This window comes from Penicillium hordei (genome assembly GCF_028827395.1).
Source record: "Penicillium hordei strain IBT 12815 chromosome Unknown utg000005l_segment0_segment0, whole genome shotgun sequence".
NCBI classification, from domain to species: Eukaryota; Fungi; Ascomycota; class Eurotiomycetes; order Eurotiales; family Aspergillaceae; genus Penicillium; species Penicillium hordei.
In genome coordinates this window covers 4,863,745-4,890,489 of record NW_026623146.1, presented here as the reverse complement: position 1 = coordinate 4,890,489, position 26,745 = coordinate 4,863,745, and the positions used below count along the sequence as shown (strand labels likewise).

General features: G+C 48.8%; 9 protein-coding genes across 9 annotated transcripts; 2 read left to right on the top strand and 7 right to left on the bottom strand.

The window, feature by feature from the left end:
* Positions 1 to 522: 522 nt before the first annotated feature.
* N7537_010644 (uncharacterized protein) lies at positions 523 to 3,733 on the bottom strand (the record flags this gene model as incomplete). Its single annotated transcript, XM_056901698.1, has 4 exons — positions 523 to 2,601; positions 2,671 to 2,705; positions 2,765 to 3,588; positions 3,645 to 3,733. The coding sequence occupies 4 exons, from the start codon at positions 3,731 to 3,733 to the stop codon at positions 523 to 525; spliced, it is 3,027 nt and encodes a 1,008-aa protein (XP_056750366.1).
* A 1,005-nt stretch (positions 3,734 to 4,738) lies between these two features.
* N7537_010643 (uncharacterized protein) lies at positions 4,739 to 5,205 on the bottom strand (the record flags this gene model as incomplete). The annotated part of the gene is made up of 3 exons (XM_056901697.1): positions 4,739 to 4,819; positions 4,877 to 4,964; positions 5,153 to 5,205. The coding sequence occupies 3 exons, from the start codon at positions 5,203 to 5,205 to the stop codon at positions 4,739 to 4,741; spliced, it is 222 nt and encodes a 73-aa protein (XP_056750365.1).
* Positions 5,206 to 6,465: 1,260 nt separating this feature from the next.
* Positions 6,466 to 8,428, bottom strand: N7537_010642 (uncharacterized protein; the record flags this gene model as incomplete). Its single annotated transcript, XM_056901696.1, has 2 exons — positions 6,466 to 8,055; positions 8,162 to 8,428. 2 exons carry the CDS (start codon positions 8,426 to 8,428, stop codon positions 6,466 to 6,468), a joined length of 1,857 nt encoding a protein of 618 aa, XP_056750364.1.
* A 3,730-nt stretch (positions 8,429 to 12,158) lies between these two features.
* Positions 12,159 to 13,260, top strand: N7537_010641 (uncharacterized protein; the record flags this gene model as incomplete). The annotated part of the gene is made up of 2 exons (XM_056901695.1): positions 12,159 to 12,374; positions 12,463 to 13,260. The coding sequence occupies 2 exons, from the start codon at positions 12,159 to 12,161 to the stop codon at positions 13,258 to 13,260; spliced, it is 1,014 nt and encodes a 337-aa protein (XP_056750363.1).
* Positions 13,261 to 13,605: 345 nt separating this feature from the next.
* On the bottom strand, positions 13,606 to 14,554 carry N7537_010640 (ribulose-phosphate 3-epimerase RPE1; the record flags this gene model as incomplete). The annotated part of the gene is made up of 3 exons (XM_056901694.1): positions 13,606 to 13,875; positions 13,977 to 14,228; positions 14,312 to 14,554. 3 exons carry the CDS (start codon positions 14,552 to 14,554, stop codon positions 13,606 to 13,608), a joined length of 765 nt encoding a protein of 254 aa, XP_056750362.1.
* Positions 14,555 to 17,068: 2,514 nt separating this feature from the next.
* Positions 17,069 to 20,127, bottom strand: N7537_010639 (uncharacterized protein; the record flags this gene model as incomplete). The annotated part of the gene is made up of 2 exons (XM_056901693.1): positions 17,069 to 19,685; positions 19,814 to 20,127. The coding sequence occupies 2 exons, from the start codon at positions 20,125 to 20,127 to the stop codon at positions 17,069 to 17,071; spliced, it is 2,931 nt and encodes a 976-aa protein (XP_056750361.1).
* A 1,190-nt stretch (positions 20,128 to 21,317) lies between these two features.
* N7537_010638 (uncharacterized protein) lies at positions 21,318 to 22,189 on the bottom strand (the record flags this gene model as incomplete). The annotated part of the gene is made up of 2 exons (XM_056901692.1): positions 21,318 to 21,983; positions 22,058 to 22,189. The coding sequence occupies 2 exons, from the start codon at positions 22,187 to 22,189 to the stop codon at positions 21,318 to 21,320; spliced, it is 798 nt and encodes a 265-aa protein (XP_056750360.1).
* A 950-nt stretch (positions 22,190 to 23,139) lies between these two features.
* On the top strand, positions 23,140 to 23,902 carry N7537_010637 (LysM peptidoglycan-binding domain-containing protein; the record flags this gene model as incomplete). Its single annotated transcript, XM_056901691.1, is given in 3 exon segments — positions 23,140 to 23,501; positions 23,514 to 23,554; positions 23,619 to 23,902. 3 exon segments carry the CDS (start codon positions 23,140 to 23,142, stop codon positions 23,900 to 23,902), a joined length of 687 nt encoding a protein of 228 aa, XP_056750359.1.
* A 605-nt stretch (positions 23,903 to 24,507) lies between these two features.
* On the bottom strand, positions 24,508 to 25,377 carry N7537_010636 (uncharacterized protein; the record flags this gene model as incomplete). Its single annotated transcript, XM_056901690.1, has 4 exons — positions 24,508 to 24,729; positions 24,804 to 24,976; positions 25,043 to 25,138; positions 25,209 to 25,377. The coding sequence occupies 4 exons, from the start codon at positions 25,375 to 25,377 to the stop codon at positions 24,508 to 24,510; spliced, it is 660 nt and encodes a 219-aa protein (XP_056750358.1).
* Between the last annotated feature and the right edge of the window lie 1,368 nt (positions 25,378 to 26,745).

Below are 26,745 nucleotides of genomic sequence, written 5' to 3'. Positions count from 1 at the left end.
TAACTCCTTGCGGGCCCTATCACAGATTCCCGTCCATATCAAGGATATTAATGACTAAATATATACTACGCTTCACATTCACATATTTATCTTCAATTATATACAGGATGAGATTCGATTTGGACCAGAGTGCGAATATATCAAAGTCGTATGGAGAAAGCCCCTGAGCTTGAAATACTTTGGGACCTCAAACAGATGATTGGGATGGTTGTCGAAATGACCCTGTCAAAGGATCCCTTTCGGCTCTCTGGTCATCAACTAATGCGACTATGCCACTCGTAACCTGCCTGTCTGTGGTCAGGCCTTTCACTGCTTCCTGGATTTCGCGGAGCAAAGAATCGGCTTTTGCCGGCCGCGAAACCCAGCGACCCAACACTTGGACTTTTGGATATTGGGTCCTCCGTTCTAGAATTATATCTCCACGCTGAACATAACGGAGATTGTTGCGCAGGTAGGAGTAGAGTGTTCTTGTACGATAACGTCAGCGCATGCATCATCAATTCATGTACAGCAACGAAATACTTACTTGGGATTAGTCCATGCCTCCAAATGTGAGTATTGAGCTTTGGTCCACGAATGATCTAAACCATGGACTCGACCACTCAAAGAAACGCACTCCGTCTTCAAGGCTATTGCAATCTTGCTTCGCCCCTGGTATTTCCATGTAGTAGCTAGCCACCCCATTATTGAGATTGTGTTGGGATGTTCCGGCCCACAGATGCGTTTATCGATCTCCAGTGCTGCTGTAAACAACGCTTCGGCTTTTTTTAGTTGCCATCGCTCCAAATATATTATGCCCATCCTAACCATGACCTTAGATGTTCGAGGATGCTCAGATCCGAATATCCTTCTGGTGATTTGCAACGACTGCTCAGATAACTCTGTCGCATCTGAGAGCTGTCCATTGTAGAGGTAGGCCATGGTCAAGCGAGATATCAAATCCATTGTCTCCGCGTGAGTGGGACCAAGTGTCTTGAGATAGTATGGAATGACCTCCTTGTAAAGAGCTTGAGCCTTCTCGACGTCATGGGCTAAAATGTAGCAAGCCGATAAGTGAGCAAGAGCTCGGTTCACTTCAAGGCTACCCGAACCATGAAGTCGCTTTTGGGTCTGTATTATCTCCTCCAACAATATGAGGGCTTTCTCCGTCTTGGCTTGATCCATGTAGATATCTACCAGTCCTGTAAGAGCCGAAATTGTCCATGAACCTTCAAGATCAGGCATTGTCTCCGAGATTTCGACGACTTCACCATAAAGGGCTTCGGCTTCTTTGCTCCTCGCGTCAATCATTTGACATGTGGCTACCTTAAATAACAAATGGACTCTTTCGGGGGAAGGATCTTCTTTTTGTGTCAGAGTGAGGATCCGGAGGGCATGAGGTACTGTAGCTCGCCATTGACTCCGATACATTATATCAATATCGGGAAAGCGTATATCTAAACAACTCAACACACGTAACTGCCATTCTCGCAGGGAACCAATTGACTGTAGCCAATTTCTCGTTGCAAGGTGGACTAAACGATGCATATCGAGGCGAGAGTCTTCATGCCTTAGGCGTACAAATGAATAGGAGCTGAGCAAACCGATCGCTTTCTGCTGTTCGACATTCGGATGTGGGGGAAGGAGCGAAACCAATATATCCTTTTCTTGCATACAGGCCATAAAACATAGATAGTCGGCAGCAAGGCGACTCTGTCGTCGAATTTGCTCAAAGGATGTAAGCCAGGTAGTTGCGACAGGGTTTCGAATGCTTTTGTATCGGCCTTTGTCTTCAAAATCCTCGCTCAACAAATCGATGGCGCTCTGCTCTTGTCCATCCAAAAGCTCAACATAACCTGCCAAGGTGGTTCCATTCTCGTTGATAAACGACGCAGCTTGCACAATGGCTAAAGGGAGAAAGGTCAACCGGTCGAGAAGCTTGCGAGTGCTCTCAGTGTCGTGAAGGACGTCCTTGTCAACCAAAGAGTTTCGCAAGATATGAGTAGCTTTGTTCTCGTCCAGCTCTGGTATTTTTATAATGTCCGTTGTGGCAAGGTATTGGGCCACTTTGTTGCTTCGAGTGGTAAAGAGAATGGCGCCTTGGTCACTTGTGGGAAGGTAGTCTTTCAGTCCTCCAGGTGTCGAACCATTGCTTTCAGTCCACATATCAATCTCATCAGCGTTGTCAAAAATCAGCAACCAACGTCCGTTGCTTGGTTTGCTCAGGTAATCTTTGACACGGGTCTTCAAGTCCTCCCTCGTATCATCGAGGCCGATTTCAAGCTGATCAGCCACCGTTTGGTATGCCTGTTGGAGGCTTTCCATATCAACTGCAGGGAGCCAGAAGATCGCACAGTCTGGATAAATTTCTCGTGTTTGATAAGCAAGCTCCAGGGCAATTTGTGTCTTCCCTATTCCTCCAAGGCCAAAAATAGCAATTCTTTCGGCTCGGTTCTTAACAAATAATCTTCGTTTTACCTTGCCCACGACTTCACGATCGACATATCGAGGATTCCTCTCGAGCGGAACAAACCAGCCGGCGGCTTTTCTGTGACCAAAATTGCTCTCTGATAAATGGATGGTTTGGAGGATTCGATAGCGATCGATTCGAGCTCCATGCTCCTAACGGAGTGTTAGTACTCGACATGCCAAGAAAACGATCCTCTTAGGTGATTAATAATGATATCTTACACGTATAATTGTTTCAAAATCAATGCTTGTCTTTCCTGCAAGCTGTCAGCATCTCACGACAACAAAAGAGAAGTTTCTGGAGTTCAAGTCCTACCCTCCTTTTCTGAGAGATTCATAATGCAGTCACGGACTCGAACCTTTTGCGAGGAATGATGCAGATAGGCGTATGTCGCAGACTCCATCACACTTTGCTTCTCAAACTCGGTCATGTGGACTTGCTGCAGTCCTTGCTCGACGTTGAAGCGAAAGTAACGTTTCCCTTTTACCTCATTACTCCATCGAGCCACGAAGCGACGCTCAGTACTCTCGGGCTTAGTCGCCATTCTGACCAATGTCTTTGAAAGAAATTTCAGCACATTGTCATTCATGGGGACTTGTGCGGCATTGCCAGTTCCAACAGACACCAAACATTTAACTAATGGTTTCAGGGCCCGGCTCGTAGTGCACCATATATCGGCAGCTTCTTCTTCTACTTCCTCGATAGGGTTGTTGGCACCGAATGCACCGTCCACGAATTTGTGATTGCCGATCGAAACCGAATCAAAAAATCTGGTTGCAGCCGAAGTTGCCAATGCCGCCTCAGAAATCGTTGCTGATAGCGCGATCTCATTTGACACAGAATAGCTTCGAACTCGTGTGACTTGAAATGTATCTTTGGAGGTTGTGCAGACAAAGGTTTTAGAGCGACGAGGCTTCCCATCATTCATCAGGTCAGTTGGCAACAACCCAGCACGAAGGATCACGTTTTCAATCGCCATTTTTAGCTTCTTGCTGTCGTACTGTGATACGATATTCCCGGACCAATCGACAGGTACATTGTTGATTTTCTCGCTGAAGACCGATTCCATCAATTCGGTGTATGCAAGGATACACTCCTCGACCCCCATTTCCAGCCGTCCGAGCATTATAGCGATCAGTCTAAATATGTGTCATATGTCAGGGCAGCTTTTGCTAAATCTTTTACTGATACACACCCTCCTGTACTTGTACCTCCAATCAGGTCGAAGACATCACACGGTTTGAGTAGTCGGTCATCCTCACGCTCTGAATTGAGTTGTGTCATGATATCCTTTAATATCAGAAGGCTTGAGAGTCCCCTCACACCCCCACCATCTAGGGATAAAAGGCATAATCCATTAGTGTCAAGTGGGCTGGGTCCAATCTCTGTAGCCATAACGCAGTCTATATGTTGAGGTTCCTTGACGTAACAAATGATCAGACATAAGATGAGATAGGACAATAACAAGTTCAATATTAAATATCTATATTGCCGGGGGCTTCTGTGGTTTATATTTCAGGCAATTCTTCACTAGACTAGACAGCAATGCATAGAACAAGGCGCTTAGGGACAGGACGGAAACTGGCTCTCTGCCGATCGCTCCCGAGACTGGCTTAGACCCAGCTGCGCCCCCATATTATTAATTTTCCATAAATAAACTTAGGATGGATTTTTTGCGTCTCGAAATAATAGAAGTCCAGAGTGAAACGATTACATGTAATAGTTTGTCAAGTTTAATGGCTGAAAAAATACCAAGATGTTGAGGTTTGCGGTTTTGGTATCAATATAGACATTTGAGTTAAAGCTCGCCGAAATGCGGTGTAACATTATTTCTGGATAATGTTATAATGGAGTGCCTTAATAGAGCCACCTATTCATGTATTCAATACATATATGCACACGTGTCTGAGCAATGGACGCGGAATTTCAAAGTCAATCAAACAAACCTTGGATGGATGAACGGATATTGGAGCTAAATTGACTGAGCCTGGAGTATTATGTCCAGAGAAAGCAAAAGTGCAATGTAACAGAGACGAAAATAAATTATTGCAATTGAAAGAGTGCAGTAGTCTGTCCCAGAACGCTGCGGGCGTATCGAGAAATTCCAACGCCAGCAAGAAGAAAGGTATCGTCGATGTCATTGATCGTAGAGTTTAGCAGCACATATCGCAGCAATCCATGCAGCATTCACAACTCTCCTCGCATAAGAAGCAACAACACATCACGGCCAGACTGAAAGAAAAGAGATCACATTAGCATTGTTCCAACTTTCGATGACAATATGGATACTTACCAACTCATGAGACATCCCTTGTCTGATTTCTGCTCTGGTGCTGCTGCTGCAGGTGGTGCTTGCTGGGGGTAGCCCATCTATGAATCGATAAGTACGGAACGTAGGATGTGTGGGTTACTGATATCAAGACTAACCTGCTGCTGCGGAGGGTAGCCCTGGGGAGGGTATCCCTGAGGAGGGTAGCCCTGCGGAGCATAGCCTTCTTGCGGGGGGTAGCCATATCTGTATTTATAAATTGATCAGAATCATGTTCAGCGTCTTGGTGAAGACACAAGCTCGCTGTAGACCAGGCTGGGGCTTCCACGGTCGCAAAGCGCACGGAAGTCGACCAATCTCAGCCTTCGCGCCTTCAATGATTGGTGCGAGGTGGACAGGTAAAATCGAGTTCTGAGTTGATGGGGATTGCTTACCCTTGCGGAGGGCCCTGCTGATATCCTTGCGGAGGGTGCTGGGGATAGGACATGGTGACGGGAGATCTTCTAAAAGCAAGGCGGAACCAATTAGCGACTTGATAACAACCAAAACTATAGGGCATTGCGGCGCCTTGATGTGATGCGACTAGAATCACAAAGGAGGGATGGCAGCCACAGCGGTTAAACCCACGTACCTGGGATAAGGAAAAGACGGAGATTGGTCGAAAGGGGGAGGCTGTGATGAGCCACCGGAATAAGTGAGTGAAGCGATGGAAAGAAGATGAAAGGTTAGGTTGGTGAAGATGGGAGGTTAAGAGTGTCAGGAAGAAGGAGAAAAAGTTAGGTAACTCACTGTCTGGAGATTGTATTGCAGAGAAGGAAATTATTGGGGTACCTGAGAGGTACTTTGCCGGTGCGCCCGATAGGGGATTCTGTCTGCCAAGACTTCAGGGCTGAGGTACCTCCGAAGTACCTTTTGATCTTTCCCCCTTTCCCCTTCTTCTCCACACGGGCCATGTTTGTTAGTAAATATTGATCCTGGCCTTTTTTTGGACTTTTCTTTTGGTTCGTGAGTCATTTACAAGCCAATACATTCACTTTCAAACTAACAAACCATGGGAAGAATTACATCTCAGTACTCTGGACTAGGTCCCATGAAGAAACCCCCAGTACCCATCGTGTACTTAAGGCCGCAGTATTACCTCCAAAGTTCTGTCAGCCACAGTTTTCCAGCCCTATCGTCGACCAACGTAGACAGCCACAAACTGCATCCCTTGAGTGGCATTCCATTGGTTGGGGAGCAGCCACCGGGTCACGCGGGGCTCCACTGCTGGAGGTGGTCAGCCACTCACAGCATTGGCCCGCTGCCGAGGCCTCTTGGCACTTGACCGCCGATATTGTTGCTGCCTGGGCAGTACCTGGTACTTGGGCCCTCCTACCATGGAACACTCGGATGCTTGTACCAGCTACCATGTACAAGGTGGAATACCGAACTTGAATGTCTCGAGGACTTCTCATTGCAACGTTGTGGGACCTTCAAGTTCCATTGATTATCAAAGATTAGTTCGAGCTTCTCATCACTGTCAGTACGCCCTAGTTCGTGTGAACTAGTCTCCCCCACCAAACGCCATTATTTTATGTCCAAAAATATAATATATCCAAGTCAAAAAGATCCAATCCCCCACTAACCTGGAGACTGACCATTAACCGCATCCCAAAAGTACAGTACACAAACCCGATCAAACGGTGATCTGGACAAACAGTCGCAAAAGAACACACAACAGACAAAAGACAAAACAGACTACGATTGCTCACTTGACATACGAATCAATATCAGGCCGGCAGGATGACTGCGAACCCGAGAACGGGGAACTCATCGAGTCCTCGATGTCGAGGTCTAGATCGAGGTCCAGCTCAAAATCAAACTCAAACGGCGCATCAGGAAACTCGGGGAATTGGTCAGACTCCTTCAGCAGAGCTGACTGCACCACATAGGGAGGCTGACTCTCCACCAGACGACAAGCAGCAACAGCAAGCTGATACCCAGGGTCCCTAGTCGAAAAGCGGCTAGGGTTCCGAATCAGAAGCCTCGAGGTTGAGCCACCGCCAGCCGCCTCATCGGTGACTTCCTCAGCGGCAATCATCCAATGTTTCAACACATCCATGCCAGGCTGGTTACCTCCACCCTTCCCACCGCGCTTTTCACTATCTTTCCCACGCCCGCCACGGCCCCGCTCACAGGGATTGAAATGCGTGCGACGCAGATGCGCAGCAGCATTATAATTGGCGCCGTAGCGCTTCCCATTCCGACAAGCTTTGCAATTCGCAAGGAAGTACTTGCCAGGTGAGATATCAACGCAGACCCAGACTGTGCGGACGGTAGCGTGTACACGCTCAATATGGCGGCGTAGCTCGTGCTCGCCGTGGAATCCATCTGGATGATCTGTGCAGATGCGGCAGTATGTCTTTGGTCGCGGCGGTCGCCGTATTGAGGCCTTGGGGATAGCGGCGACTTCCTTCGTTGTGCCGTTTGCTGAGGAGATGCGCAGCATCCTGTGGGGGTCAATTTGGGACATGCTGCTTTCGACGGACTCGACTTTTGGGGCAATAGGGCGCGCAGCCTGGGCGATTTGCTCTTTGGTGCGGCGGGCAGCGCGGGAGCGCTGTGTTGCCAAATTATTGCCGTCGATGGAGTCGATGGGGAGACGATTGTGGGGCATTGGGTAGCGGAAAGATGTGGTTGGGGGAGCGGATGCTGAGAATGAGGAGTTGGAGAAGGGAGAACGGTGGGAGAATGGGGAAGAGGATAAAGGATCTAGGTCAGGGTACACGGGGGAGAGAAAGGGGTCTTGATACGGCAGGCCGGATGTGGATGTTGGCACCCACTCTGTCGGGACGGAGCTGGTCGGTTCTTGATAGTTGGGTGGTCCAGTGGAGTCGAAGCGGAACATGTTGATTCCGCCGACCAGGGAGTCGGTAGTTGTGCTACGGGACATCTCCGGCGCAACTGCTGGGGCCTGGTCGGTCCAGGGGGACGTCCGGTCAGGGTGTTGAGGGAACGATGGTCCGGTTTGTCCATGATTTGCAAGTCCCAAAGTCAAGGCCGAGTCAAAGGGTTGACTAGGATAAGCGTCCAAATGCTTCGCATACTCGGATGGCGAAAATTCGTCGACATGGTCGAGGCGACAATGGGTCCGTACTGGGCCGACGGATTGGCGTTTACCTGTGACGGCACCAGCGAGCTGGTGCTGGTGGGAGACCGGAATTTGCTGGCTCTGGGAGCGTACCATGGCCGTGTGTCGATAGGAGCCTTGTCCCGAGAAGGCAGCGCCGTTCCGAGGTATGTCGGGGTAGGAGGCGTGGGAGATGTCGCGTATTGGGTCGAGAGAGAGATCCGGGGTCTGCCAATTGTCAATCCAAGGACGAATGGCGGCTGGGATTAGGAGACGAGAGCTCAGGAGGGGCGGAGCAGATAAGGTTGGAGCAAGTAACCAAGGTCACACGTACGGTGGCTCTCCGTTTTGCCTCAGGAAGACCGGACTCAGAATATGGCAACGTCCGTGGTGTCGCATCCTGTCGAGTCCGTTTCCCTAGGCTTCCAGCGTGCTGCCAGTCGGAATCCCGGTCATTGGAGGCCGGGATGAACTGACTTAGCCTTTCAATCCATAGCTGGTTTCGTTCAGATTCCGGGAGGTGGGAGTGTTCGACCAAAAAAGCTTCGTAGTATCCGGAGATGGCACTGGTGAACAGTTCGTCATCCAGATTGACAGTCATGGTGATTGGTTCCTCGTCACAATGGCCGGGGAAGTAACTGTCTATCAGTAGTCAAATGGATGGAGAGAGGTGGGTTGTATCTCTGCGAATAGTTAGCGCATGGTTTGCGAGAACCGGCAAGAAAGACGTACGTAGATCTTGAGCGCAATAGAAAAATTAAAAATTAAAACGAAACTGAAGGCAGGTGGAACAACAGATCTTATCAATGCAATCAAGATGGAGAAGATCTGCGTTGAGATAAATGTACTTTGTATAGTAGAGGATCGGGGAAGAAAACGATTAGACAAGAGTATCGCGAGTTGGGTGAAGAAATAGATGCAGATTGGGCAGACGAGTAGATAAAAGAAAAGAACAAAAGTTCAGATCGACGATGAAGGAGACTCCCCACAAAGTGAGATACGAGAATTGGCACTTTAGACAACTACAACAATACTCCAAGAAACATGGAAGCCGATCATCGGTCTGGACCCTAAGATGTTTGGGTAGTGATGTATTTCCTCTTTTCGCTATTTTCTCCCCTATTTCTTCCATTCTAAGGCCTGAAACTTTATCCGTGTCGAGGTCAGCCATCAGCAAGCCATCTCTCACCCCCCCAAAGACATACACCCAGGTGACAGAGCCGACTACTCCTAGAAGTGAAATCCTGCTGTGTGAGAAACTGCAAACGGCCGAGAAAAAAAGAATTAAAAGTGAGGCAGCGAACCGGATCACCCCGACAGTGACCCGAACCAGCAGATGTGTCCTTGCTTACGAAAAGGTGACCCGATACATGTCGACCCTGGGGTACATGGCACAATACATAAACAAGTCACTTTTCCCTCAAGTAGCAAGCGCCTACAGCGGGAGCCCGAAAGAAACCGCAAAATCAACCCATTTTTCCGTCTAGCACAGCCATACCCCGAGACCCTCCTTGGGATCCATTTACTACGGTCGGACCAAGATCGCTCGGGCGACAGACTGCCACGTCGTCTGGTGTGGCAGCCGGGGGCATCCTGCAGATGCTGTTTGGCTCCCCGGTTCAGCGCCCAATGCCCAACCAGAGATGGCAAACAACAATAGCACACTTATTAATGAAGTAATATCGAAATCCCCGAGGAAATAGAGTGAGTCGTACAAGAACGGTTCGATTCACGTGTTACCATGGGTCACTCCCGCCGCAGTCCCACGGTTCCCCCTTTTATGCTTGTGGCTGTTCAAGGCCCATAAAACCAGTTTGCTCTTATTTGTTCCAAGATCCTCGGGGAGTTATTTTCGGCTTGAGTACTCAACATGCCCAATAATGGTCTATTTCAACTAACGGTCTGCGACACACTAGTGATGGATCATCCACTTCACGTGATGGGCTGTACAGAGACTATTTAGGGGAAACGAGGGTTTACTGGTGCGATAGTAGTACGGAGGCTCCACGGTGGATCAGTCTCCTGATCGGATAATGGTTGGACGTTTATGGCTCCATTATGATGATGATCCTGGGCGTTGGCAACTACTGACATTAGATTCCTTAGACTGAGCGGTAATCTCGGGATCAGAAGAAAGAGACAAAAGTACGGAGTACCGCAACCACGTTGTAAGTCGAGGTGATCCATCACGTCAATCTCTGTTTCAGGATAAGTTTTCATGAGAGTGAACACATAGTACGGGGTAGTCAGTGGGGATCGCCGGGCTGGGCATACTCACACCTAACGAGGGAATCCTTCACTGTAGTTGACAATTTCGATGTACGATGTATCATTCTTCCCGTCCCGAGACAAACGGAATAATGTCTCCCGTCGAATGGGCGGGTTTCAATATGATCATCTATCGCCTATAGGCCGCTCTCACCATTAACTCACGCCCTCATCCCCTGACCTGTTTTGATGGACTTCATCATTTTAGGGGGGAAATGGAGAGACAGAATACGGAGTTCCTGTGTCGATCCAGTGCATCATCCATGTCAAAAGCTCGTCTAGAACTGTAGGCGTTACATAGCCCAAGCGCTGATAAGTCTGTCCCTGCATTAATGCTCAGAGCTTCTGAGCTGATACCTGCAGTTAGATGTTGTCTTGAATAGAATAGGTCACATGTGAGACTTGCAAACCTCTAAGGTGAGCCACCTTTGAGCCACTTTGGATGATAGGCTGTAAATTCCTAGCGTGTGCGCACAGGCAGAAGTCATTCCAATGCATGGCACTGAAACGGGAAACATATTGATCGAATATGAGTATGCTCCTCATGCCCAAACCTCAGCTGATGGTATTGACTCCCCGAGCTCACAGACATATTGGGCTCGGGATAGCCGTTTGGAAATCTATATCTTCCATGTCTGTGCTTTTCCGGTTCGTATACTTCCGCAATATCTCGCAACCACATGCCAGCCCTCCCCGGGATTTAAACGCATGCAAATGCAGCCTACTTCCCTATGCTGATCGCGTGACATAGGACAGCCTAGCCAATTTGCCGACAAGCGATAGAAGGAGTGAGTTGGTTCTAATGGCAATGAATCCCAGACGCCGATTCAGTTGAGCTGCAGTGTTTCATGACTCGTGGAAAGCGCATATCAGCACAGATCAGGATGCCATGCAAGTTCTATGGTCCAGTTTCCAAGCAGGCTGGATGTTTGAGTCAGTAGGTTAATTTTGTCTACTTGCATGATTTGTTTGCTTGGTTATGTATGTAGCTACGCCTCGAGCCTAGGATGCGTCCTTTGAGGCTCTTCGGACCTTCCTCTAGAAGGCCGTGGATATATATTCCTGCTATAAGACAGGGATGCCCAGTGTTGATTAGATTTAATTTAGCTGGTACGAGGATCTATTATAGGCTGATACTATATATCTTGTGTGTGCGTGTGATATCATTACACTAACAAGACACACAATACATTCCGTTGTTGGGTACTCGGGCAGTGAATAGGTTCTTCTTTCTATACGATTCGAGGTAGGATTGTTGTGTCGGTAATGATTTCTCCAAGATGACGTTCCAGTCCGAAACGTTATCAATAATACTCCTATGGTTGGATTTACTAGATCTATGGGGACCTCGTGAACCACCATATATATAATAGCCAATAGTGAAAGTGACCGAAGTACTAGAAGTGCCTAATGACTGTTTCAAGCTGACGTTCGAAAATCTACTTATTACCCAATGCTTCATAAGTGCCTATACATAGCGCGTAGGCATGCTTATCATACACTTTGACGTTAGTCGAGAAAATGATGCTTGATAGTGACATGTGACAGTTATAGTTATCCGTAGCGTATGTTTTTTTTGGGAATGTCGGGCCATACGTTCACTATATAGTACATAGCACCTATATTAATAGGCACAGTTTCAGACTGAAGCCGAACAAGCCGAAATTCACCAGAATATTCCAGGTTACGTGCAACTCTGGATTTGACGTCAAGTTGCCACACTGGGGCCCGTTTTCCAGGGCAGATAGCCGTTGGAGACATGGAACGGCTCGTGCTGTGGGAAGACGATACTTGAATGATAGGAAGCAATACACATCATAGACCAAGGGGCTTAATGATGCTATATAAAGGGGAGAATCTTGCTGTGAAATCGATAAAGCATTCAACTGCACGTGATACCCAAGCCACGTCATAATAAATCCTCCAGGGGGAAATAATTTATTTTTCTCCTATAGATGTTTAATCAAAGAAGACAAGACTAACCCCTGAATGAATTGAAACTTCCTCAAAAGACCCTTTCCCTCGTCCTTAACCCCCATTAATTCCATCTTCAACACCACACCATGCCAGACTCAACCCTCTACCTCTACACTTCCCTGACCGCGGGGTCATCGCACATCATCACCGCGACCTCCCGAATTGAGACAATCCTCAAAGCGAACAAACTGCCCTTCCGCGCCATTGATGTTGCCACCGATGAAGCTGCCCGGAAGCTCTGGGGCCGACGCTCCAAGGGCAAGAAGCTTCCAGGGCTGGTGAAATACGGCGATATTGTGGGAGTATGTGACTGCCCCCTTGCATGGGATGCCAGAATCCAACACAGCTCTGTTATACCCAGATCACAATTCTAACACCACCGGCTTGTAGGATCTAGAAGAAGTCGAAGAATGGAACGAGTTTGGCGAATTACGTATGGTAGTAAATAGCGTGCAGGACCTAGGGGGCATGCCCGCCACCAGCTATCCTGCCCCAGCCGCGACCGAGACCAAAACCCAGCCGACACCCGCCACCCCCAAACCCTCCACAATCACAATCCAAACCCCTGCCGTTACCAAGCCCGAAGACAAGAAGGATGATACGGCCGTTCTGGCGCTGCGCCAGGCCAGCTCGGAGGCTGCCACCAAGGCGAAGGCCAAGACAGATGATAAGAAAGAGCCGAAAGAACAGGCTGCAGAGGTACCTGTTGCCAGCCATACGCACCGTGGCTCGGTGGCCCCCGAATTGCCCGACACCGCTCCCGATTCACCAAAGTCTACGAAACGCCCGGCCCTAGTTCCCGAACAAGCGGCCGTATCATCGGCAAACTTCCACGCGGATAATGCGGAGGTGCTGGGATTGGTTGAGCACCATCGCTCATCCAGGGTGACTACGCTTGAGAACGCGGATCAAGACAAGGCGGTACATGAAATCAGACAGTCCATTTCTGCGGAGCCTACGGGCAACCTTGATGCTCTGCGCAAGGAGGCCGCAGAGAAGGCGAAGTCCGAGCCGATTGAGGAGGCGCCGAGTCCGATCGTTGATGTGGCCGTGGAGAATAAGGAAGAGCTTATGGAACCCAATGAACCTAAGGGCAATGCTATCGCTGAAATGATTGCGACGGCTGTTGTGCCTCAAGCACTCAAGCCGGAGCCTAAAAGGAGGAGGCCAAGAAGACGGAAGATGTGAAGGATGATACCAAGGCAGGGCTGATTCCCACAAGCAAGTCCGCGGAGTAAGCAACTACGAGGATTTGGGGAAGTTGCTGTTCACGAATTCGATGATTATGACATCTGTACATCAAGAATGCCTGACAAGGTTGCAATCGATTTTTTCGTACATTCAGTATGAAAATGTAAATAACTTCGAAAGCGTGGACAGTTGACTTCCACATGTACATGCCATTCATAACTCGTGATTAAGAATGTATAATATAAAAAAAATAAAAAAAATTTAAAGCGAAGACCACTGAAATGAGGCCAAAGATAAAAAAAACACCCAAAACCCCTTTTGTGCTATGTACCCATTTCGTCTCTAAAGCTCTGTGCCGCGACGCTTCTGGACAGCCTGGCGCAGCTTCGCGATGACGTCGGCGGGGTCTTGTGCGCCGAAGACCGCTGAACCCGCAACGATCACATTGGCGCCTGCATCGGCGGCCTGATCAATTGTACCGAGGCCGAGACCACCGTCGACTTCAATGTTCAGATCGGGGTAACGTTCGCGCAGGGCGGTGACCTTGGGAAGCTCAGAGGCCATGAATTTCTGACCTCCGAAACCGGGGTGCACGGTCATGACCAGAACCATCTGTAAACCGCAGTTAGTACGATTGCAATTGGAAATAAACCGGTGCGCAAGAAACGGAAATATCGCCAGAAAGGACCTGAAACAAAAAAGGAATGACTTACGTCCGGTCGTTCGGCGGGGTCCTCGCTCTCAATAATATCCCACAACACATCGACGGGGGTATCGGGCTTGATCGCGATACCAGCCTGCATACCTTCCTCGTGGATATAACGAATCAATTGCTTGGGGCTGGTACGAGCGGTAGTTTCTTTATCGGTAGGATCAGTCGCGGCGACGGAGGAAACAGCCGCCTCATAGTGGAAGCAGTAAAGATCGCAACCGGCCTTCTTAAACTCCCCGACCCATTTATGCGGCTGTAACGAAGCGAAGTATGGTCAGCAGAGCTCATGACGTCCCGGAATGACGCGGGTAATGGGGGGAAAGTCTATTAACTCACCTCCATAATCATCATGTGGCAATCGAAAGTGCCACGACCGCAGGGTTCAGAGGGACGGTCGACGCAGCCGCGAATTTGAGATACGACGGGGCAACCGATGGTCATGTTTGGCACAAAGTGACCGTCCATAATGTCGACGTGCAGCCAGTCGGCGCCCTGCTCCATCTTCTTGGAGCAGTCATGGCCCAGATTGGCGAAGTTCGCGCTGAGAATAGAGGGGGCAATGATAGCTGGAGGGGCCATGATGTATGTATGTATGGGGGAGAAGAGAGTGGGGGAGTAATTGGGGAGAACCTGGAGGGGCGGAGGGGTTATAAAGAAAAAAAAATAGTTATCTGAAGCTCTCCGCTGTTTACATCAGTGGCAAAGAGTGGATATGTTCGGGTTCACCGTAAATCCAGAAATATACTTGGACTATCCAGATATCGGTTTTATGTTTTTGTTTTTATGTTTTTATTCTTTTCCTCTTTTCCTCTTTTCCTCTTTAAAGTCCTCTCCTTTTGAAGGTAATGTCATGATGCAACCGATAAGGGTTCTGACTCTCACGTGTCTCTTGATCTACGAGCTTGACTTTTTGGTATCTCTTACAAGTTGTTCAATTCTCATTCTCAGTGATGATTTTAGGTTAGGATTGAAAAATGAAAGATCGGCATAGTCAAGACCTTGCATTGACCTGGATAACCTATTTAGGTGATGCCGGGAAGGAAAAAAAAAAATATCTTCAGTCTGCTGACCTTGATAGACAGGGGTTTACTAGGATTATCCGATCTAAGATCAAATAGGCATCGCCTGGAATCTGCGTCGAAGCTGCGGAAGTCAGGGCTGCAGCCAATCAGGAATGTATTTTTCGTACAGCTTTGCCTGTCAACATTCCAAGATTGGGAATCCCGGTCTTAGCTGTTCCCTAGCAGCCTTGCATGAATGTATATGTCTTGAATTTTAACCCGGGGGGGCTGCTGGTTGTACCACGCTATATATATGTCTTACTAGTGGCTCGATGATCGGTCGTCTGACTGTATGTACAACGCATTAATAGCTAATCTCCCCTTCGCCGATCGTCTTACAACACATCCTTCTGACTCGAAGATCGGGTACAAATACTCCAATCCAGTGCAACTCGGTATCTCAATAGCCGTTAGGATAGCCGCTTCGATGCCCAAAGAGATATGTCGTGCTTAGAAAGAGTGGGCCATTGTCCGTGCTGGTAGCGGGGCACACTGCTCCGGAGTATCGACACTTTGCACGGAGTATAGACTCCCAACATTTTCATGCTAATATCTTAGCAACAGGTTTGGATTATCATACCGATGTCATTATTTTAATTTCAAGGCTAGTTCTCAAATTCCATTTTTGATTGAGTTAAAGGGAAGATATATATACCAGCTGGAGTAGACCGGAGACATAGTGGGGTAGGTCGCTACGAAGGACATGACTCGCCACCAGTCAAATCTGCGAATGCTCCAGGGCTATCAACACGGATTAGAAATCCGCAAGATAGACCAAAGTACTTTACATGTATCGATGTAGACTCCCAGAAGCACTTGGTCATACCTCTTGAAACGATCACTGTCTCATCATTGACTGGCTTCTTAAGGGGACTATCGGCTCAAGCCGATGGAAGTGCGCGGCAATAACAGGTCTGTGATGCCCTTAGATGTTCTGGGCCGCACGCGCGCTACACTGACAGGGCCAGCGAGTACATCACCTTAACCGAGAGGTTTGGGTAATCTTGTTAAACCCTGTCGTGCTGGGGATAGAGCATTGCAATTATTGCTCTTCAACGAGGAATGCCTAGTAGGCACGAGTCATCAGCTCGTGCCGATTACGTCCCTGCCCTTTGTACACACCGCCCGTCGCTACTACCGATTGAATGGCTCAGTGAGGCCTGTGTTTCCAGGCTTTACCGGAAACTACCCGCCTCTAGACTTATTCTATGCTTTGCAATGATCTACTTCGAATCATTCTCTAACTGCATTACGGAGGAAGGGAAAAGAGGAGCCTAACAGGACAGCCCCAACTAACAAAAGGATTTCTGCTACTGAGAGTATGGTGCTTGCAATCTGAGTCCAGACTTCATTGTTTACTGAGTATACTAGCAAGTATACATTGTTTAGTTCTTTTCCTTGACCCGTATCGGATAGGTAAGTTTTTGATCGAACATAACCTGAGTCTCTCGAGGAGAGACCCGTTTTGCAGCTTTCACGGACTTGTGTGTGACAATTTCTTGTTCGCTTGTGGGGATGACCTTAACACGGCCTATCCCGCCCATTGAAACCAGTAGGAGTTGGTCACGAGACTGCTACTACGGTCATTTGAGTGTGTTACAATTGGTGTTAGCAAGAGACCAAGCATAATAATCCACTGGTTTGAGCTTCTGTGCTCTTCAATCCACTTTTTCTTATTTAGTCGTAAGAATGAGTGAAAGGGAACTAGGTGGACTGGGAGTGAATGGAAATAATCAACTCGAGATAAAATGAAATGGAGATAAGTGAGGAAAAGAGAGAGAGAGGTGGACTGAGAGTAGAATGTCCAAACTTCGAGGATGACAACGATGGGCATAGCCCTGGAGGGACCTTCCTGGGAGGTTGGGGTAGAGTGATTGAAGGAAGGAACCCATTTGTTTCTATTTGATATTTGATATTTGATATTGTATTGGACTGGATTTTAGTGAAGTAAACCATAGACATAAACCATTGATTACATTAATTGCGAGCCACCAGGGCCAAGGCTAAATACATAAATAATAGACCAGTGTCTCTAAATAGACCCAGCCTTAGCGAAAGAGACAGAACTCTTCTGCTTTGGCTTCATAGCCCATCCAGAAAGGCAGGTCCAGCCCGCGCCACTCTTCCTCCCCTCATCAAACAACGCACCAAGACCCTCAAGCAAGATAGATCGCTCACGACCCATCTCCACTCGCAATTTCAGTAACCACTGCTCCCACATCCACCCCCCAATCAATCCAGTCATACTAGCAATATCCGCAGTGCTACCAATCGGCCCCTGCACCGCCTCGTAATCTTCAATATGGCTCTGCACACGCGGCGGAGGAGTCTCGCGCAGTGGCTCCTGCTCGACGGGCTCAGTACCCATCGGGAGGAACATCCATGCGCGCTGGGTGTCGACGAATCCGGAGTTACGGAGACGACCGACGAAGCTCTTGGATGCTAGTGGGTCGTACCCGCGGTTGCGCAGGTTGAAGGCAAACTCCACTGATGTTGCGCTGGCGTACGGCCCGGCCTGCGAGATCTCGGCGTCAAGAACTTGGAACTCGAGGTAGCCGCCTGGCTTGAGGCATCGCATGCATTCCTTCAGAACGAGGTCGTACTCGTCGCGGTCCTTGCCTACGGGACATTCAGTCTTCAGCAGCGCGTGCAAGGAGCGGGCGGAAATGACGTCGAACTGGTTGTTACCAAAGGGCAGCTCCCAGAGGTTGGCCACGGTCACCTGGCGGTGGTTGGGAGGACCCTTGATGGCATTGTTTACGGTCTGATTCTTGGAGGAAACAGTGTAAACCTTGACATTTGGGAACTCGTGCGCGGCTTGCCACGCCCAGTCACAGGAAGAGTGACCACCAAGGTCTAGGATGCGGAGGCTGCGCTTGCGTGGTCCCTGCGTGGTCTTGGGCTTTGATGAGGCCCGTGCAAGAATGCGCCGCGCAGGACTTGTGAGCAGATTGCCGCCGTTGAGAGACCGGAGAGCATCCATGGCCCACATGGGTTGGGACAGCTGAGCAAGAACCAGCTGTTCCTTCTCCACCTTGTCAAATTGGGCCTTCTCGGCCAGCTCAGTGGTAATCACCGAGTTGCGGGGTGCCTTGGCGAAGGGACCCCTGTATGCAGGGCGCTCAGGGCGAACAAGCTCATACTTGCCCAGCAAGCAGTTGATGTGAAGGTCGTTCATGGCGAGGCGCATGGATTGTACGGCATCGAAGCGCATGTTGCGGTGCATGAACCCGTCGGTCTTGGTCGACCGTTCCCGAATAGACTGGAATCCTTGCCAGTAAATTGAATCCTTGCTAGCAAGGACCGGGGGCTGAGGACTGGGGGACTCGGGAACGCCTTCGACGAATCGCACCATCTTCTTGGAAGAATCTTCTGTGGTGTCTTTGACTTCAGCCTCGACCTTATCAGACTCCTCGAATGATTCGACAGGATCAACGTCATTCACGGGATTTGTCTCATTAAGAGCAGAGAGGTAAGATGCTTGGGCAGACAGCCAGATACTGGTCCGATCGTGGCTTGCAACTGCACGCTCCTGCAACTCTTGGTCATAGCACTCATCGTATTCATATCCGTTCCCAGAACGGGGGATCTCCTGAACCTGAACTGCGTCAAACGCAGCACTCATGGGGCTATCCTGGTAGATAGACCGACGAGTAGGTGTGTCACAGGGAAGTCGAACAGCAGTTAGCGGGGCCTCTTCATCACGAACCGCTGTGACTGGATCATCGTCAACAGGGCGCTCAGGCCACTCCACTACCTGCTCCACAATCTCTCCTTCATCCCGATGCCAAGGGAGGTTGTAAAACCCCTCTGCAGCTGCCGATGACGGCGGGTAATTGGTGTTGGGGATTGACCACGTGTGGCGTGCCCGGGGTGCCAAAGAGGCAAAGAAGCCACCAGGAGATGGAATGCTCAGGTCACTGAAACTGTATCCAGACAGCTCAGATGCGGGAGTGACCCCGTCAGCACTCCTCGGGCGGGCGGGAGGCGCCTGGAGTTGCCACATCTCACCCTTATCCTTTGAGATCTCGGACCATGAGTCGGGTGTCTCATCCAAGTGAATGTGGTGGAGCATTGCCAGTGCCGAGTTAGGCAGAAAGTCACGTTGATCATCAGGCTGTGGAGCATCGTATAAGTCATCATATTCGTGAATTGGCTCATTATTCAGATGAAAGGGTGGCGACAGCGACGGCGAGAGCGGGGGTGAATACGCCTGGGCAGCAGTGGGAATCCGGGGGAAATTTCCCAGCACATTACGCCAGTCCTCGTGTGGGTTCTCAATAGTAATGGGCACAGTCTGAATATCTGAATTGGCATCCGCATTATCTAGGTCGCTTTCACTTCCGTCCAGATCTCGGCGAACATGTATATCATGTGCATCCCAGTTGGTGTCTGGCAGAGATTGGGAGTCTGGTGTAGCCAGTGCACTGATGATTGATTCTTGGTCTGAAGTCATACTACCATCCAGCGAAGGCGGGGCATATGATGCAGGTACCGAACGACTGAGCATCGACAACGCTGCTGGCGAGACTGGGATCTTGGATGGAGGCGTCGGCGGCACTGGAGATCCCTTGAGGGACCCGTTAATTGACGGCCACAATGCAGAAGCGGGAATCTCAAGTGTCAGAGAGCTTAGAGGGCGCTTCCGACTGCCAGTTGAGGTCACTGAGTTTCGGGTGATTGGTGTAATTAAGCTCGATGGCCGCGTATCGGGGGAAAGCAGGAATCGCTAATTTCGGTCCCATTGTCATCACTATCATAATCTGTGGCATCATACAAGTCGTCGTATCCCCGGAAGTCTTGCATCTGGGACTGCCATTCTGTATCTGAACATGATGAGGTAGTCCCGGCTGAGAGGGGCGACATTAGGCGGGCGAGCCGGGCGTGTGTTGGTACCGCGAACCCGCTGGTCTGCAACTTCAACTTGGGACTGATAGCTGCCGGTGTAAGTCTGGAAGGAGCTGAGCCTTTGGGACTTGTTTGAGCGAAATGAGACTCGCGCGTATCCTCCATTATAGTATTAAGCACCGTCCCTCGGGCCTGCCGAAGGGGCGGAAATCGTACAGTCGAGTTACGAAGTGTGTCGGTCATCTTGAAGACCTGATCAAACTGTTGGATGTTGGTTTTGCGTGACTCGGTCACGGAAATATCTATGGGTATCTCGACTCGTAGGAAAAGGCGACGCCGATCAACGGGTCTGTGAAGTGAATGATAGAAAGCAAGATAACAAGATAACAATAAGAAATAAACACAGATGCAAAAGCTACCAGAGCTATAGGCACCGAGCATAAGAGAATGAAGTCAACGAAACGAAGAACGCTAGCTTTCACAGAAGTTGTGGCAGTTGGGGAGGGTTTATAGTCAATTGCGCGGTTTCCACCAGCCACGGGGGCATGTGCAGTGACCAGCCGATCCCTCTTCAGAAAGAGTCACTTTGTTACAGAGACTACTGCAGCATTGGGCACAATCCATCCAATAACCCTGGTCTTGGGGGGTAGCGGGCATTGATATCATTGGCCGTGAGGCAATGGGCGCGTCGCGCTGGACAGGGGGTTCACCCGTGAGCACAGAGCCAAGACCTTTTTTTGAGCAAGAATTGTGTAAACGAGGATCAAAAATGGGAAAATGGACGAATGAGATTTGTAGATAGTGTGACGAACCGCCTGGGGGGTGGGATGAGAGTGAGATGCAGTGTGAAGAGGTTGGTGATTGGTCGAGTGTAAGCGCCGGGCTACTATCTTTAGCCAAATTAGTGACCTTTGGAGGTGGATGGAACATCAATTATGCACTTTCCCGGCACCTAACCAGGCCCAACCAGGCCTAAACAGGCAAGAAACCAACATAATTAATGCATGATAAAAAAAAGTCGGTAAGATGAAGTGGCGATCATCGGGCAGAGAAGGGAAAAAAAGAGGGCAAGAGGGGAAATGGTTACCAAGTCCAACACAGTACATATGTCACTTGTACGATCTTAGCTGCCACTTTTACGAGGGCGCTCAGAGTCAGGCTGAGTAAATTTCAGTCCGGACTCAGAATGGTTGTGATTGAATGCTCGTTGATTGCTCGCTGATTACTCAGACTACTTAACTACAGGCATCTATTAAGCACTAGGTCCACCCTTAGTCCATACCTAAAGGAGCACTTTGCCCTAACAATATTGTTTATTGGGGTCACTTTTTGATACCCCTCCTCATTATACACCGATTTCCCAAGGTATACGATCTCCTAGTCTTATTCCCCTTTTAAAAAAAATTAACGCACTAATATACGAGAACGCAAAATTAGGCGGCACCTACCTTATCTATAACGGGGCGACGTAGGAGCAAAATCTTAGGTGACCTAAGGCTAAGAAGATATACTGCGGAGGTATTACCCCTGCCCTTTTTCTTCACACACATTAAAGATATCATCACCGATATCAAGCACATAACCAAAGCCACTGATGTTCGGCCTAAGGTGAATCGCAGTGACTCATTGCGGGCTTCCATGCTTTCGACAGTGGTCTTGTAAATGTGGACTCGACAAGGACCTGGCCTGGCAGTCGGGGTGGACTTCGCCACCACCGCGCATGTGTCATTGGTGTAGTCACCGCCAGACCACCTCACATTCCATGGGACCTTCAATGTTTTGTCAGTCACATTGATTAACACTCCATATTCCTCGGGCCATGTCTTTTTGGCTGTAGCAGCAACCAGATCCACCTTGGAGGCGGAACTTTGAGTGGTGAAATAGGTTGCCCAAGTGGTCATGTTGTCAATCATATTGGCGTTACTGAGCCTATTTTCAAAGGTGTCCTGGTCGCAACTCTGCCAGGTTACGGTCCAGCTCACCTTGTACCGTCCATCATTTTTGAAAAGGGTGGAGTAAGAATGTGCAAGGTAGGTGTTTTGGTCGGTCCAATCAGTCCCTTTAAGATCATGGGAGCTGGTCACGGCGGCGTCCAGGTCCTACAAATTCCATAAAGTGTAGGAAATTGCGGGGTTTAGGTATCTCGCGCGCTCGGCATTCTGGAAGCAAAGACAATAGGGAACCTGTCGGCGGGCGCATATGTTTCGTTGCGCTGGAAAACCAGGTCCACTTCTCGTATGTCAGAAGCATTGATTATGGTCCCTATGCAGACAGCGAGCAACCAGCTCGCCCTGGGAATGCGCATGTTGAGAGGGAGTCGGGCCTTCAAGCGTGGAGTCGGAAAGATAGGAGGGTGAGAAACCCCCGTAGATTCCTTTAGACGATGCTTCTGCGAAGAATGGGAACAAATTTACTTGTGGATGGTTAGCGTAAGATGCACAAAAGAAAATGGGGGCTACGCACTAAGGTAGACTGCGGAGGCAATCAAATAGTCGCAGGGGTTGAAAGAAGAGATGAAAACCTGAATCCTTGCTCGCACAAGGCTGAACCTTGGTGGGCAAACTTGCCACGGGGTTTAAGAGCCTGGAGGTTTCCTATGAAGCCCTAAAAAGAGCGGGTGTTGCTGCCGCCCCTGCCAAGGACTTGGCTTCTCCCTCTGTGACCAGTTGATTTCAGCGTTACAGTGCCCAGAAACTAGTCATGCATGCAGTGTTTACATTCGGACTGGCTCCTAGGTTCATAAATTAGTTCGCTTGTAATTTTTCTTGGTCAGACGTGCGACCCTACGGCTCTGGTCGGCTAAGTTATCCTCATCCTTGAATTTGTCTTGCCCCGTTTAAAATATCTACAATCTTCCATTTCGCCCCCGGTGGGCTGTATACAATGAGGTCCGTTCCTACGCTAGTTATCGATACCGTATAGCAACAAGCGTAGTAATATAACAATAAACTAAGGACTTTAGGGCTTTAGATAATCCTGGAGTAGTTGCGAAGTAAATGAAGTAGCAGATACCCTTGGATGCAGGCCAGGCGGGACGGTGCATCCTCGGAACTGTTAGGGCCTCAAATTTACATGTAAAGGTCAATAGAGGTCGTAGTTGAGGGTCAAATATTCCCTCCAATTCGAGTCCATTAGTATGTGGCCCTCAATTCCCCGAGCAGCAAACTTTTGCTGACGCTTTATTTTTGTATAGTTCAATTTAAACTCCGCGACAATGCACTTGACACCTCTTCTCGTCGTCAGAGCTGTCCAGCAATGGCTGCGGCCCTAACCCGCTGTGTTGTGAACTGCGACTTCTCCACTCCTGTTGATGCCGGAGCTACATGGTCGAGCTTTGCCAGCAGCTGGGGACTCTCGGTCAACAATCTGCTGCAGCTAAACCCCGGAATTGCCTGCCCCAATCTCGATACCAGCAAAGCGTACTGTGTGATTGGCACCGCAACGGATGAGCCCTCAAGTACCACATCCACGACTACAACAACTACCACCACCACCAAGATTTCAACCACCACCGAGTCCATCCCCAGCAACTCACCCACTATACCCGGTATCGCAACCAACTGTGATGGCTTCCACAAGGTCTTATCTGTCGACCAGTGTAACACCATTGCTGCGAAGTAGAGTACCAGCGAAGCCCAGTTCAAGAGCTGGAACAGCCAGATGGATGCTAGTAAGATTTTATCTCCCCTTTCCCCCTTGACATTCTGTAACCGGTCAGAATCTAACATTTGTAGACTGCTTAAACCTTTGGTTGGACTACTACGCCTGCGTGCATGTTCCCGGCACAACCACCACCCCGGCACCCCAGCCAACGGCTGAGCCCACGGGCCCCACGCCACAGATGCCTGGGATCGTTAGCAACTTCAAGACCTACCATCGGATCAAGAATGGCGATAGCTGCTATACGATTGGCCTGGCTGCGAAGATTACGTTGGCACAGTTCCGTGCTTGGAATACCCAGGTTGACGCGACGTGCAGCAACCTTTGGCTGGAATACCATGTCTATATTGGTGTTTAAACTGGTTAGTAATGAAAATTGCATCTAAACAAACGAGGGGATGGGATCAATCAGCCGCGGTGCCCACTATAGGGACTATGATCTTTAGGATATCAATTAGAACTATATAAATTTTTAGATTGATTCTCGTACGAGAAGTAATTCTAGTCTACTCATGGCCCCACCTTTTTCTCCCATAGTTAAGCCAAAGTCCTAATTCCTGTCTACTAGACTAGCGCCCACTCCTATGGGATAGGTATTCAAGGCATATGATCACATATTGAGGCCTGACTTATGTTGAAGTCTACAGAGTAGATGAGATCATGAAACAGCACAATGTAATGTATTGTGGATGGTTGATTGTTGTACTGGAGGAAAGGTAGGAACTAGACTACTACTAATGTAGGGAAATATCATGTGACCAATGAGAGATCTTAAGAACTTATAAGGGAAAACAATTTAAATAAGGCTAGGCTAAGGACTCTGTAGCTAGTACTAGTGCTAGTTAAAGTCTTGCTGCTACCGTGTGCTGAAGGCTGGGGGTGCTCCATGGTCCGCAAACCCAGGGTAGTACTACACCCGACGCTTTACCCGAACCAGATGTCCGGGGCGTATAGTACCGTTAATTAAAATGTAAAATCATACACGGTTTTGAAGCTGCCATCTGCTTGGTGGTATACAGTGGCCACGTGTTTCGTAAGACCCTCGCCCTGACTAAAGTCGACAACCCCAGCATTTTTAGAAATGCCGTTGAAATCGACAATCTCACGAGGTTCATGGGTTTGTTGCGCAATAAAAAACTTATAAATCGGTTGGACATTTTTGGTCAGATTCGGGGTGGCAGTTACCTGGTATGCTCTAATTAGCATGAACGCTCAGAATATTCTCGGCAAGAAAAAGAGAGCATCTGCTTCTCACTCACCGACGCAACAGGGCTTGGGATTTTGTGGCTGTCCAGTTGGGCCATGCCCAAAAGATACACAGTACCATCAGGCTGATACGGGTCAACACCAATTTGGTAATTACCTGGCCCAGCAGCCGCAGTGCCATCTTGCATACTAATGGCACCTTTCTTGGCGACCGCATTGAAGGTGGCTATTTAGGAGTGGGTTAGTATGGTAAGGTAAAATGCTTGAGCAACATAGAGAAATCAACACTCACATCCTTTGGCTTTATCCGTACCGAGAATTGCGAGCTTTCCCTGGCCCCTGCCAATCACGACACCAGTAGCAACCTCCTTTGGAGCAGTTCCTACCCCTAGGAATTTTTTTCTATTAGCTTTCCGAGCGTATGGTAAAGGAATTTATGTTGGTACAGTGACACCTACAGGCATAGATGTCGGGTGTCAACACAATTTGAAAGCTTCCACCGTCAGGAACGACTTCCTTTCTCCAGACAGCGGTAGAGAAGTCGGAACTTGGAGGTTGCATGAAAAGTGAGTACGTGTTGGTACTCTTTTGTTGATTAAGGAAATTAATGGTGTATTGAACAGACATATTGGCTGACTGTCTAGATTTTGATTTCACCTGCAGAGGACTTGTTTCAAAATGTAAATAGTAATGTGAGTGCTCGTCTGAATGTTGTAGCAAAACAGTTTTGGTGGGATCGAAGACCGCGATATATATACCTTGTGTCAAGAAAATCTTCTCCTTCCTCGTAACTTGCTAAGAATGAGCGGTCAAGTAGTCCTTTCTTATGCATCTGCTAGACGTTATATCCTATGCACAGATTCTCAATGGCATATACATCCAGTGAGAATCACTCCCGTCTTTCTTTTTCCTTTCTTTTTTTAAGATGATTGCTTCATTGGCCCCAGGGTCACAATAACCGAAGACAACGTCATTCCCTGACCTCAATCTTTCCAACGCCAAACCTGATATTTGTGATAAGAACCAAACAAATCACTCAGAGCCTGGTGAAAGGGGTTCTAGCTATCCACTTGAGCGATTTTCTGCGACAGAGTGGCGTATAGGTTCCTCATTTGGATGTTTGCCGTTGGACAAATGCAGAGATATCACAAAATTAGGCGCATTTGCTGCGAAGCTTCTGCGCTATAACATCATGATAGTCCGTACGGCAGTCTTGGTGACTGGGACATCAGCTCCAGCTGAAAAAGAATACCACGTAGTACTTTCTAAGTTCAAAAAAGCAATTATACCCTGCTTTTCAGAACTAGCGAGGTTACGTAGCTTCGTACGTGGCGGATTGTCAATCCGTGCAGCATATCCACTCGGAGCTCATCAACGCTCCTATACGAACTGAGATGACACACCGGCCTGCGAGTTGCGCCACGGTTTGCTGGATGACTTTCAGCCGCAGCAGGAGCAGAACTGAGAAGATATCAGTGGGATTGATCCATTGGGTGGCAAAGTAATCGGGGTGGTGACCGGTTGCGTGGGGTCGACGGACCTGAGAAAGTGAACATTTGTGAATGAGAATGGAGCTATTTTCACCCTCGTAGCAATAGACTGTTTCAGAAAACAACTCTTTTCTTTTTCTTTTTATTTTTGTTGGATAGAATAAAAGAGGAAATCGAGAAAGTACAGATCGATAGAAGACCAAAAAAGCAATGAACAAACAAACGGGCCGGAAACCTGGCTGAATGTGGGATTGGGAGGATACATGGCCACAGCTTGCGTAATGATTCCGCTAATAGCCACTAAGATGGGCGATCGTATACCCTGATCGTATATATTCCAATGTAATATGTACTACACCGTGAATCTGAAGCGCCCTCGCAGCTTCCATAATTGCTGTTTGCCCTTTGCCCGCACGACTTTGCTAGAAATTCAACCATTGGTCGCGGCAATGCTGATCACTGCAGTCCTGGCCGCACTTTGCCTCAAACGGCTGTCAGCTGGATA